Raw genomic sequence first — 13,369 nt, forward strand, 5'->3', positions numbered from 1 at the left:
CTCCACACACATGGCTGAGCCGAGATGTGTGTGCGTTAAAACACACAAACAGCTGAGCCGAGGTGTGTGTGTGTGTGTGTGTGTGTGTGTGTGTGTGTGTGTGTGTGTGTGTGTGTGTGTGTGTGTGTGTGTGTGTGTGTGTGTGTGTGTGTGTGTGTGTGTGTGTGTGTGTGTGTGTGTGTGTGTGTGTGTGTGTGTGTGTGTGTGTGTGTGTGTGTGTGTGTGTGTGTGTGTGTGTGTGTGTGTGTGTGTGTTAAAGGTGATCCATACACGCAGCACCTGACTGGGAACGATACAGTTACCAACGGCCGCTGGGGCAGATGAACTCACGCTGGTCTCTTTTCTGTAAATAGGCTACAATTAAACCTTTGTGAGTAGAAAGCCAATACTTATCAATGCACTCACCTATGGAGGAAATATTTATTCATAATTCAAATTGAAAGTCCAAAGAGAAATTGAAAGTCCAAAGGGAAAACAAAGCGAGATCAAATTAAAAATATTATTTTTTAAATTTTCCATTTGGCTTTTGAATTTAATATTTGTCTTTTGAATTTCAATTTATCATTGGCTTTTAATTTTCATTTAATATTTGGCTTTTGAATTTCAATTTAACATTGGATTTTAATTTTCATTTAATATTTGGCTTTTGAATTTCAATTTAACATTGGATTTTAATTTTCATTTGGCTTTTGAATTTCAATTTAACATTGGATTTTCATTTGGACTTGACACATGTCAATGTAAATGAGGAGGCGTGGCCCAAAGGCTGGTGGGAGGGTCTGAAACCAACGGGATGCAGAGGCACCTTATGAGCAGCAGGGGGAGCTTACTGCTGAGGAGCACACTGTTAAGCATCTGTCTGCAGATTCACCACTAGGCTGGGTCTTGTTTCACCATCCATCCATCCATCCATCTTCGTCCGCTTATCCGGTGTCGGGTCGCGGGGGGAGCAGCTCCAGCAGGGGACCCCAAACTTCCCTTTCCCGAGCAACATTAACCAGCTCCGACTGGGGATCGGCGTTCCCAGGCCAGGTTGGAGATATAATCCCTCCACCTAGTCCTGGGTCTTCCCCGAGGCCTCCTCCCAGCTGGACGTGCCTGGAACACCTCCCTAGGGAGGCGCCCAGGGGGCATCCTTACCAGATGCCCGAACCACCTCAACTGGCTCCTTTCGACGCAAAGGAGCAGCGGCTCTACTCCGAGCTCCTCACGGATGACTGAGCTTCTCACCCTATCTCTAAGGGAGACGCCAGCCACCCTCCTGAGGAAACCCATTTCGCCGCTTGTACCCTGGATCTCGTTCTTTCGGTCATGACCCAGCCTTCATGACCATAGGTGAGGGTAGGAACGAAAACTGACCGGTAGATCGAGAGCTTTGCCTTCTGGCTCAGCTCTCTTTTCGTCCAACGGTGCGATAGATTGAATACAATACCGCACCCGCTGCGCCCGATTCTCCGACCAATCTCCCCCTCCATTGTCCCCTCACTCGCGAACAAAACCCCAAGGTACTTGAACTCCTTCACTTGGGGTAAGGACTCATTCCCTACCTGGAGAAGGCATTCCATCGGTTTCCTGCTGAGAACCATGGCCTCCGATTTAGAGGTGCTGATCCTCATCCCAACCGCTTCACACTCGGTTGCGAACCGATCCAGTGAGTGCTGAAGGTCGCAGGCCGATGATGCCATCAGGACCACATCATCTGCAAAGAGCAGCGATGAGATCCCCAGCCCACCAAACTGCAACCCCTCCCCACCCCGACTACGCCTCGATATCCTGTCCATAAATATTACAAACAGGATTGGTGACAAAGCGCAGCCCTGGCGGAGGCCAACCCTCACCTGAAACGAGTCCGACTTACTACCGAGAACCCGGACACAGCTCTCACTTTGGTCATACAGAGATTGGATGGCCCTGAGTAGACCCCCTCACCCCATACTCCCGCAGCACCTCCCACAGTATCTCCCGGGGACCCGGTCATACGCCTTCTCCAAATCCAAAAAACACATGTAGACCGGTTGGGCATACTCCCAGGCTCCCTCCAGGATCCTTGCGAGTGAAGAGCTGGTCCGTTGTTCCACGACCAGGACGGAATCCGCATTGTTCCTCCTCAACCCGAGGTTCGACTATCGGCCGAACCCTCCTTTCCAGCACCTTGGAGTAGACTTTACCAGGGAGGCTGAGAAGTGTGATACCCCTATAATTGGCACACACCCTCTGGTCCCCTTTTTAAAAAGAGGAACCACCACCCCAGTCTGCCACTCCTTTGGCACCGTCCCAGACTTCCACGCAATGTTGAAGAGGCGTGTCAACCAGGACAGCCCCTCCACACCCAGAGCCTTGAGCATTTCTGGACGGATCTCATCAATCCCGGGGCTTTGCCACTGTGTAGTTGTTTGACTACATCAGTGACTTCCGCCTGGGAAATCGACGACAATCCCCGTTATCCTCCAGCTCTGCCTCTAACATAGAGGGCGATTAGTCGGATTCAGGAGTTCCTCAAAGTGCTCCCTCCACCGCCCCTATTACCTCCTCAGTGGAGGTCAACAGTGTCCCATCCTTACTGTACACAGCTTGGATGGTTCCCCCCCCCCCTCCTGAGGTGGCGAACAGTTTTCCAGAAACACTTTGGTGCCGACCGAAAGTCCTTCTCCATGTCTTCTCCAAACTTCTCCCACACCCGCTGCTTTGCCTCTTTCACGGCAGAGGCTGCAGCCCTTCGGGCCCTTCGGTACCCTGCAACTGCCTCCGGAGTCCTCCGAGATAACATATCCCGGAAGGACTCCTTCTTCAGTCGGACGGCTTCCCTGACCACTGGTGTCCACCACGGTGTTCGTGGGTTACCGCCCCTTGAGGCACCTAAGATCCTAAGACCACAGCTCCTCGCCGCAGCTTCAGCAATGGAAACTTTGAACATTGTCCACTCGGGTTCAATGCCCCCAGCCTCCACAGGGATGCACGAAAAGCTCCGCCGGAGGTGTGAGTTGAAAGTCTGTCGGACAGGGCCTCCTCCAGACGTTCCCAATTTACCCGCACTACACGTTTGGGCTTACCAGGTCTGTCCAGAGTCTTCCCCACCCCTGACCCAACTCACCACCAGATGGTGATCGGTTGACAGCTCTGCCCCTCTCTTCACCCGAGTGTCCAAAACATACGGCCTCAGATCAGATGAAACGATTATGAAATCGATCATTGACCTTCGGCCTAGGGTGCTCTGGTACCAGGTACACTTATGAGCATCCCTATGTTCGAACATGGTGTTCGTTATAGACAATCCATGACTAGCACAGAAGTCCAACAACAAACAACCACTCTGGTTTAGATCAGGGAGGCCGTTCCTCCCAATCACGCCTCCAGGTGTCTCCATCATTGCCCACGTGTGCGTTGAAGTCCCCAGCAGAACAATGGAGTCCCCACTGGAGCCCCATGCAGGACTCCAGTCAAGGTCTCCAAGAAGGCCGAATACTCCGAACTCCTGTTTGGTGCATATGCACAAACAACAGTCAGAGTTTTCCCCCCACAACCCGCAGGCGTAGGGAGGCGACCCTCTCGCCCACCGGGTAAACTCCAACACAGCGGCGCCAGCCGGGGCTTGTGAGTATCCCCACACCCGCCCGGCGCCTCACACCCTGGGCAACTCCGGAGAAGAAAAGAGTCCAACCCCTATCCAGGAGTATGGTTCCAGAACCGAGACTGTGCGAGAGGTAAGCCCCACCAGATCTAACCGTAGCGCTCCACCTCCCGCACCAGTTCGGCTCCTTCCCCCCACAGAGAGGTGACGTTCCACGCCCCCAGAGCCAGCGTCTGCCGCCCGGGTCTGGTCCGTCGAGGCCCCTGACCTTCACTGCCACCCATGTGGCATCGCACCCGACCCCAACGGTTCCTCCCACAGGTGGTGGGCCCATGGGCTGGAGAGATGGGAGCCACGTAGCTTGTTCGGGCTGTGCCCGGCCGGGCTCCGTGGCAAACCCGCCACCAGGCGCTCGCCGACGAGCCCGCCGCCTGGGCCTGGCTCCAGACGGGGCCCCGGCTTCCTCCGGGCAGGGTCACTCCATCTCTACCTTGCTTCTTCATTGGGGTTTTTGAACCATTCTTTGTCTGGCCCCTCACCTGAGACCACTTTGCCTTGGGAGACCCTACCAGGAGCACAAAGCTCCAGACAACACAGCCCTCAGGTTCACAGAGACACACAAACCTCTCCACCACGATAAGGTGATGGTTCACATGATAGAAAATGATGATGTAAGCTAAACACAAACCACATTTCATGCAACAATTGTGAAGTTTTCATGTAGTTACTATAATTGGGCCCGTGTTAGTGAGGACTAGATTAGGACTAGATTTAAAGCTGATTCTGGTTCCCAACTTCGCCCCAGGTGTGTCTGTTTAAAACACGACTCAGACAACTTCTCTCTTTTGATGTTATATTTAATTAAGCAACAGTAGAAACATGGGTGTGGGTAGCTCTGCTTACGTGTGTCTTTGACGGTGACATGTTTACCTGACAACAGCCTTTCTTTCTGCAAGCATTTTCCACCAATCAGGATGCTGCATACTACAATGTTTCCATAATCACAGACTTTAACCGTCACTCCTCAGTGAACTGCCTCCTAGTCTGAGATATTTTTCTAGTTAAAGAGCCAGTTATCATTATGGAGTTTCCATGTTTTTAGGAGTTTTCTCACACTAATACATGTTAAAAAATAGTAGCATTAATTCAGTAAGAAAGTGAAAATTTCGAACAAGAATAGGCGTATTAGGTATAAATTAATTTTATTTTCTTTATTTGAAAGTCCGGCCGCCAGAGTGCTTAGAAAAATTCTGACAAAAATGTAGTTGATGATCCCTGCTGTAGACTCTCTGTCCAGTCAGAGACATATATTGTGTAATTGATGTTTTCAGTTCAATTAATTAAATCCAAGTAAATGGAACACTCACAAGATGTCACCAAAATCACTCGGTCCCCTTTAAATCTTTCAGAAAATGATGCAAGTGTATCGAAATATATAGAATCGTATCGTTTGCTGAATATCGTGATATATTGTATCGTGAGCTGAATATCGTGCATCGTATTGTATCGTGAGATTAGTGTATTGCTACAGCCCTAGTAATGATATTACGATATCCAAAATCTAAGACAATATCTAGTCTCATATCACAATATTGGTATATTGCCCATATTGGAGTTTATTGAGGATCTTGTTGGGTGAACCGTAGAGGATGCTATTGCAGTAGTCAAGTCTGGAGGTTATGAGGGCATGAGTAAGTGTTGCGTCGGAGGTCAGGAAGGGCCAGAGGCAGGCAATGTTATTGAGGTGGAAGAAGGTGGATTTTGTAACCTGATTTAAAAGGGTCACGGGTGATTCCGAGGTTGCGGACCTGGGTGGAGCCATCGATGTTGAGTGAGTCTGTAGGCATTTTGGACAGACACCAATAGGCACTGATAGTCTGTACGTTTATTTAAAAGAGTACTCTACTGATTTATTATTGTCCTCCCTATATATTGTTGGACTCACAATGGACAGTTGTGTAGTGAGTGGTTCTGCTGCAAAACCAAAGGAAACAAAGCAGAACCAAAGATGTCACAGCCAGTCGCAGAAACGAGAGACACATAAATAAAGTAATTTATTTACCACAAAATAATCTAGCATCGAGAATAATCAAGTCCAACAAATAGATGAGAGGAATCTGTAAAAACAGTAAAGTTGGGAGTTGATGAGTGAAAATGTGCCTGATGAATGCTGTGCTGTAAAAACAAAGTAAAGGAACCAAAAGCCACAGCGCAGCAATGTGCGAGGTGAGTAGATCCGCCCCAAAGGACCGGCCTGCTGCTCTAGCTTCTATACATTAGGGCACAGTGGGCCCAGGTGTGTCCCTGTCCCATGTTGCTGATTACCCTCCAACAGGTCTGCAACCCTGGAGACTGAAAGCCAAGCAACAGCAAAGCACACCAAGCAGTTGGACCGTCACATTTATTGCACACATTCTTCTTCCTTGTCAAAACCTGGAGCCTACATTACCCACAATGAAACTTAAATGACAGCAGTTCAGTCAGATTTTATTCGCAATTTTTTTTTTTTTTACTTTCATCTGGGATGTCTTGTGGAATGCAATAAAATATATATAAAAATCATCAAATAACAGATTAATCGATAATAAAATTAGTTGCTACCACAATACTGGAAATTTGAACGGTTTACTGTTTCCCCATGTGGATACAAACCTACAAACTTTATATTTTTGTTACTAGCTCTCATATTAACTTTGCCCTGGAGCTAGTAGTTTTTTTAGTTACTGGTATTTTCATTGTGGATTTTTTTGAGTGCGGACAACTTGTAATCACTTGAGGCAGAGCCTTAATGAAGCCTTTGTATGTGGGTGAAGAATTCTGCTGTATCATCACTTAGTATTTTGAGCCTTCTGGCATACTTTGAATTCTTCCCTCTTGTGCTTTTCTTGAATTTCATCTTACCATAATTCATTGCTTCCTCCCACACACACAGTCAATATGTAGTTAATCCAACATGACTAGTGGGCACAGTGGAAAAGATTCTGTCTGCGACCCTTTCAATCGTGATATGTCAGCTGTTCCTCTCATCTACTGGACGGCTGTCTGTCACGCCCTGCTTGCAGCCTCAACTTGAAATGTGTATGAGAATGACGTTGGTTCTGGGGAAGGTGGGGGTCTGTGACCCTGTTCACAGTAACTAAACACCCAGAGACGGACTTTGCTGTACTCTTGTCTCATGTTCAGAGTTTGAGAGCTTAGGAGGCAGTAAAGCCACGTAAGTAGAGATATCCTATACAGTTGTCAGTTTTCTGCAGGAGCAGTTGGTGTTTCAGATTCTGGTAGTGTGCAAGGGGAGGTGCTGATTACTAAGTTCATGGTGTCCAGCCCAGTTGGAGGTTTGACCAGTGAAGCAGTTTACTTGTAGCCTTAGAGGGATGGAGAAATACCATTGAAAGACTAGCAAACTCTTAGGCGTTTAGATTCACAGCAGACCTGCACAACGTTTTGGACTCCAGAGGCAGTGAACCTGGGATTTTGGAAAACGGAACATTTTCTCACCCAAAGCTTTGGCGAACTTTGACCTTTTGTTATGAAATGGAGTACCGCTACACCAGGACATACTATCAATCTGTGGTCTCCCCAGACCCCTCAGGTAGGGTCCAGAATGATGAAAATATTTCATGTAGTTTGACTCAGACTCTTTAAAATCCTCCAAGATATAGATTTTCACAATAGAATTATCTATGAACGCACACAAATATTTGACTTTTTCTCAGGCCAGGTTAGAACAATCAGTCTGTCTTCTACAACCTCCACAGTTCATGTGCCACAGCTCACTAATCACTAGAAAAGACATAAATGATGGTTGTTGAGGTAAATTAAAGGGCAACGTCTACAGGTTATTGTGCAGATCACAATTAGCCGGTTATTTGCTTTACCTTTGACTGCCATCATAAAGCTTTGTATATTCTTATTAGAACACCTTTACAAGCAGAATAAAATCATTGGAATTGCAGTATATGGATAAATAGCGGCAAATCATTATTTGTGTGTGTGTGTGTGTGTGTGTGTGTGTGTGTGTGTGTGTGTGTGTGTGTGTGTGTGTGTGTGTGTGTGTGTGTGTGTGTGTGTGTGTGTGTGTGTGTGTGTGTGTGTGTACACAGATGCATTTCTGGTCTATAATTTATATTTCACATTCTTTTTAGTGAGAGATCATCAATCATGAAAGCTGCATGCTTGACACCTTTCATTTCCATATTCACTTGCTGCTGCGTGCTATGACATACACATGAACTGTGTAAGATCATTACCAAGTGATATTACTCTCCAACTTGGGGTATCTGTGATATGAAGTAAGCACCTTTATGACACAATCTGCTACCGTACAAAAAAGAACAGCCTTGTTAACAAGAAGGGGAGTCTTTATGATAATGTATGTATTTATAATCCTCTGCTAACTTTAATGTTTTTAATAAGTCATTTTTAAAAGGTTGAAGGATTTCAGTATCTGTTACCTCCTTTGAGTCCTGTTTTTGAGCTTGGAGAGTTTGCATTTTGTTTCACAACCGGACAGGATCACTCACTTAGGCCTCTTCAAAGAGGTCGGGAATCTGTCAGCTCCTAAATTACAGGGCAGGTGTAGGGTATGATTGAAAGACAGAAAGAAAAAAGGTACAAAACCACATCTTGCTGAGTGGGACAGTTTCTAAGAGGATAAAGGTAAAGCTCATGTGTGCAAAAGCTAATATTTGACACAAAGTATATATGTATTGTGTAATCCAGTAGAATCTTTGTAACTACAAGTAACCCAGGGCAGTGGTCTTCACACGTTCCAAAATAATCCTCTGTGGCTCTGTGACTTGTCTTTAGTGGTCGACCAAACATTTACAGGACAACCTGCTCCACATGGAAAAACAGCCCTCACTTTGCTTGTGTGAGAGGTCCCTCAACTCCACAAATGCAGTACTGTTTATCTTCACATTTCTGGTCCTTTTTATTTTGTTGTGTGTTGCAGAGAAGAGCGGGAAAGAGGTGATGTCCAAAGGCTCCAGTGGCATGGAGGTCATCCTGGCTTCACTGGAGGTCAGCTCATTCATCAACACAACTGGAGATTGCAGCTCAGTGCATGACAAACCTTTAACACTAAGCTTACTCTGTAGTTTTCACTTCTGGTTGCACAAATGGATAGAGTGGTTTCCTTTTAAATTTGACTATTAAAGACTTGCACTGTACCAGTCTTTGTGCTAAGATAAGTGACTGCGGATGGTAGCTTCATATTTATCATACAAACATGAGTGGTATAAATCTTCTTATCTAACTCTCAGTAAGAAATTAAATAAGCAGTTTCCCAAAATGTCAAATTATTTTACCCTCAAAAAGACAATTTGTATATCAATAACTCACAAAGTGTTTCCTCGAATTCATGAAGAAAATTGTTTTATTGTTGCATGCCTCCACAGTGAAAGGAAAATCAAAAAAACGGATAAAAGTCTTGATGCATTGAACGTGCACAGACGGTGTATTTCCCTCCCTTTGAGACATCCTTCATAAACCTCATAAATAGACATCCATGATGTGAGCTTTGCCTGAATAAGCTCACGGTTTAAAACATTGCATGTAGAGACATAAGAAATGCATCCATGCCTAGTTATGAACAGCTGTGGCAAACCCCGCTACAGATTTTACATTGATGCATTGTTTGATTTGAGATTAGACTGCACACGTAAGAGAAGGAACATCAAGTAAACTATGGTCTGAAGAGATAATTGCACACATTTCTAGGGCTGCTCCCTCTTAGTCGATTAGTCGACTAATCGGTCATTTTGGTCTTAGTCAACTTAGATTTCTTTAGTCGATTAGTCATGTTTGATGCTTTTTTCATGCTGAATGACTTATTTCCAAGAAACGTACGAGCACATCTCTGGGGAACACAAGAATTAAAGTGGTGCTTCTGCATGACTCTTTGTGGAGAAACTCAGATTTACAGATCTGTCGATTAAATCAACTAATCAATTAGTCGATACAATTGAATGAGTGTTAGTCGACTAAGAATTTCTTTAATCGAGCACAGCCCTACACATTTCTAGAATTCACGATATATACAACTGTGTTGTTTAACAAATGTTCTGTGTGTCTTCGACAGAACACCAGGGATGTCCAGACCACTCTTAACATTTTGTACATTCTCAGTGAGCTGCTGACTGTGGGTGAGTAGAGGTTATTTTATTTTCTTTTAATTTATTTTCACAATTGATGAGCAGTTTATGCACTGATTTTGAGAGCTAATTACAACATTTACTTCCCTGCTGAATAATCACTTAGTGGGCAGTTTAAATGTCATTTCTAATTTAGAAATGAAATATTTGGGGTACTTGCAAAGTGTTTACTTTTCCATGTGTCAAGAAGTAATTATATTCTAAAAGCATAAACTAGGTCTTTCCTCGACTAAAGAAATTGACTCACAAATGTCGACTAACACTTATACGATTTTGTCGACTAATCGATTAGTTGATTTAAATTGACAGAGCTGTGCGCTTTGAGAGGTGGTTGAGACTAGAAAAGCACAATATAAATGTAGTTAATTAAACATCTGTAAAACTGAGTTTCTCCACAATTAATCCTGCAAAAGCACCACTTTAACTCTTGTGTTTACCATAAATGTGCTCAGAAGTTTCTTGGAAATGAGTAATTAAGCATCAATAAGCATAAAAAATGACTAATCGACTAAAGAAATCTTAGTTGACTAAGACCAAAACGACCGATTAGTCGACTAATCGACTAAGAGGTGGCAGCCCTAGCATAAACAATTCATTGTGTCACTCTAATAAAAATTGAAAATGTAGCTGAGATTGCTAAAGTAGTAATGTTTTAAGGTTTTCACTGCATTTTCCCATCATGCATTACCACATCTAATGCTGTTTTACGATTGTTAACTGTCTTTAGGCAGAGGTCGCAGGGTGGGAGTATTTGTGTCTAAAGGAGGAACAGGAATATTATTCCAGATTCTGATCACTGCCATTAAAGAGTTGCCTCCCAGTGAAGAACTCATGCTTCAGCTTCACTCACTGCTCGCCAAGGTTGGCCCAAAAGGTAGATCTAATATCCTCTGTCTCAATCTGTGCTATCAGTGTTCTTCTCCCCTGCCTTTGCGGGCGAATTGCTACATTTCTTGGTGTGTGTGTGTGTGTGTGTGTGTGTGTGTGTGTGTGTGTGTGTGTCAAACAAAACGGGGACTCGTAAACACGCTACAAGGTGCCCCTAAGAATTGTTATTTAGTGTTTTGCAGAAAACACTGAAAATCTAGTGATAATTCACTGACCTTACAACCTCTGTGTGTTCAGACCGAAAGTTTGGAGTGAAGGCGCGCTTGAGTGGAGCGCTGAACGTCACAGTCAACTTAATAAAACAGAACCTACAGAATACCAAACTGCTTCTGCCCTGCCTGCAGGTTCTCAGGGTTTACTCCACCAACTGTGAGTCGTTTTAAACTTTGAAATACATCTATCAAAGTTTGAGGAGATTCCACCAAGAAATACTTTTTAAGTGCTGTCAGTTTCTACTTTTGCCTGATATCTCTGCATGTATGTGTCTGTTTTTGTAAAGCGGTGAATGCTATTTCTTTGGGCAAGAACGGAGTGGTGGAGCTCATGTTCAAGATTGTCGCACCGTACAGCAAGAAGAACACCAGCCTGCTTAAGTAAGCAGTCTAAAGTGTTAATGAGCCAGCATGAATGCTATGTTATAACAAACTAGTGACATCCACAGGCCACATATTCTTTGCCTCTTTCAGACCTCTTTTTTAACTTTTAATCTGTCATTGACATTTGTTCAGCCATGTAACCCATTTGCCTTGTTTCTAAATCAACAGGGTAGCTCTGGATGCACTGGGAGCACTGCTCAAATCCAGTGAGTAATTTGCTTTGTAGCATTGACTTTCGACTCTTTGGTAGTGTAGTGATCCTTAATTAGTGCTTGTCCTTCTGCCTTTCTCACCTTTATCAACATGGATTTCAAGTTATCTGACTCCGAACAAACTTTTTTATTTTTTTTTATTTATTTATTTTTTTACATCTGCCATGATTCTCTTCATCCCATCCCACAGTCATAAAGTACCAATTATCAGTGCTTTCTCTCCTCTGTTTTTTCTCTTCCCTGTGCAGAAACGAATGCTCGCCGTGCGGTGGACGGTGGACATGTGCCAGTCCTGCTGGCTCTGTACCAGGACTGGCATCGCAATGACACACGACATCGCCACATGCTGATTCGCAAAGGGCTGCTGGTCTGCCTCAGGAACATCACCAACATAAAGCTTGGCAGGAAAGCATTCCTAGACGCTGATGGCATGAGGATCCTCTACAACTCATCCACTGTGAGTGAGAATGTGACGTATGCATGGCTAACAATTAAAGCATGCAACGCATATGTACCACACACACACACACACACACACACACACACACACACACACACACACACACACACACACACACACTCCGTCTCACCTACTCTCTACTTCTTGTGTGGTTTTATATCAAGGAGTGTCTCCCGGTGCGGACTCTGGATCCACTTGTCAACACTTCGAGTCTCATCATGAGGAAGTGTTTTCCTAAGAACCGTCTGCCTCTGCCCACCATCAAATCAGCCTTCCAATACCAGCTGCCACATGTACCTGCTGTAGGGCCTGTGGCGCAGCTGTACAGCCAGCCACCTGGGGGTGAGACACACACACACACACACACACACACACACACACACACACACACACACACACACACACACACACACACACACACTTCACTAGAGAGTGCCCAAGCATATTGCAGTGTACAGCATGCACACACCTTACATTCATGATTATGCAGTACAGACAGACACAGACTTTTTTTTCTTTTTTTTTATCACAGTCATTGCTGCTAGATTCAGTCCTGCATTATACACGGACACACACACAAATTATGCTTACATCCCTGAAACGAATAAATGGTTAATGGCAATACTGCTGCACACAATGTGCCTTACAGGAAGAAAAAATTCTCAGCTCTACGACAGGCCCTTAAAGAAGGGTAAGACCAACCTAAGACACAACTCCATCCTCAGAGTACATAGACTCCCTCACTGCTGCTTTCTCATTCACCTCACGTCATACTTTAACTTCACTAAACTAACATGACATGTGTTGGTAATAAACGTGTAATAAAGATGCTTAGTACACATTAATTAGTGCATGCTTGCTCACTAGTAGACTGACTTATGTACTTTCACTGTACTCAACTAATTTGCATCCTTGCTTCCACAGGCTTTCTGGTGAAATATTTGAGTCCCTTTATCTCATCTGAAATAAAGCATGCCCATGACGATGTCCACACAATTTAATTATTTTCCTGGCGAGTGCAAAATCAAACAGGAACTCTATAAAAACAATTACATACACTACAGTTTTGACAGTTTTTATTGGCAACAGCAACCCAGTAGTACCCAGCGCAGTTGTGTTGACTGAATATAACAAGCTACTGCTATTACATAGACAAGTTGTCATTGAGATCACCAGCTCAATGTATTTGAAGAAATATATTCAAAATGTCTTCTGTCCTTTAAATCTCTCACTCATTTCTGAATCATGGCTGCTCACACGTTTTTGTTAACATTTTCTCTGTTCCTGTCATAGCAATTGAACTCAGTGACCAAAGTCAGTTGAGTTGTGCCAGCCTTACACACACACACACACACTGTGGAAAAATGATAAAGTCCCAGCCTGGGCGGAAAAAAAAGCAAAATGTTTGTTTTAAGGACAGCCACTTAAGTGTGTGTCTGTCCGTGTGTGTGTGTCCGTGTGTGTGTGTCCGTGTGTGTGTGTGTGTGTGT

At 44.5% G+C, this 13,369-nt stretch overlaps 1 protein-coding gene across 4 annotated transcripts in view; it reads left to right on the top strand.

The window, feature by feature from the left end:
- agtpbp1 (ATP/GTP binding carboxypeptidase 1) overlaps positions 1-13,369 on the top strand; it is a 34,307-nt gene that overhangs the window by 7,056 nt on the left and 13,882 nt on the right. For 2 of the 4 annotated variants that reach the window (XM_028577343.1, XM_028577344.1), the window contains exons 5-13: positions 8,523-8,590; positions 9,651-9,714; positions 10,451-10,597; positions 10,849-10,980; positions 11,111-11,204; positions 11,376-11,413; positions 11,668-11,876; positions 12,044-12,221; positions 12,529-12,570. In XM_028577343.1, the coding sequence (XP_028433144.1) occupies positions 8,523-8,590; positions 9,651-9,714; positions 10,451-10,597; positions 10,849-10,980; positions 11,111-11,204; positions 11,376-11,413; positions 11,668-11,876; positions 12,044-12,221; positions 12,529-12,570 (972 nt within the window). Of the gene's footprint in view, positions 1-6,755; positions 7,161-8,522; positions 8,591-9,650; positions 9,715-10,450; positions 10,598-10,848; positions 10,981-11,110; positions 11,205-11,375; positions 11,414-11,667; positions 11,877-12,043; positions 12,222-12,528; positions 12,571-13,369 lie in introns of those variants that run through there. The other 2 variants (XM_028577347.1, XM_028577345.1) reach the window with 2 other exon arrangements.

Source organism: Perca flavescens, chromosome 5 (assembly GCF_004354835.1).
Source record: "Perca flavescens isolate YP-PL-M2 chromosome 5, PFLA_1.0, whole genome shotgun sequence".
Lineage (NCBI taxonomy): Eukaryota > Metazoa > Chordata > Actinopteri > Perciformes > Percidae > Perca > Perca flavescens.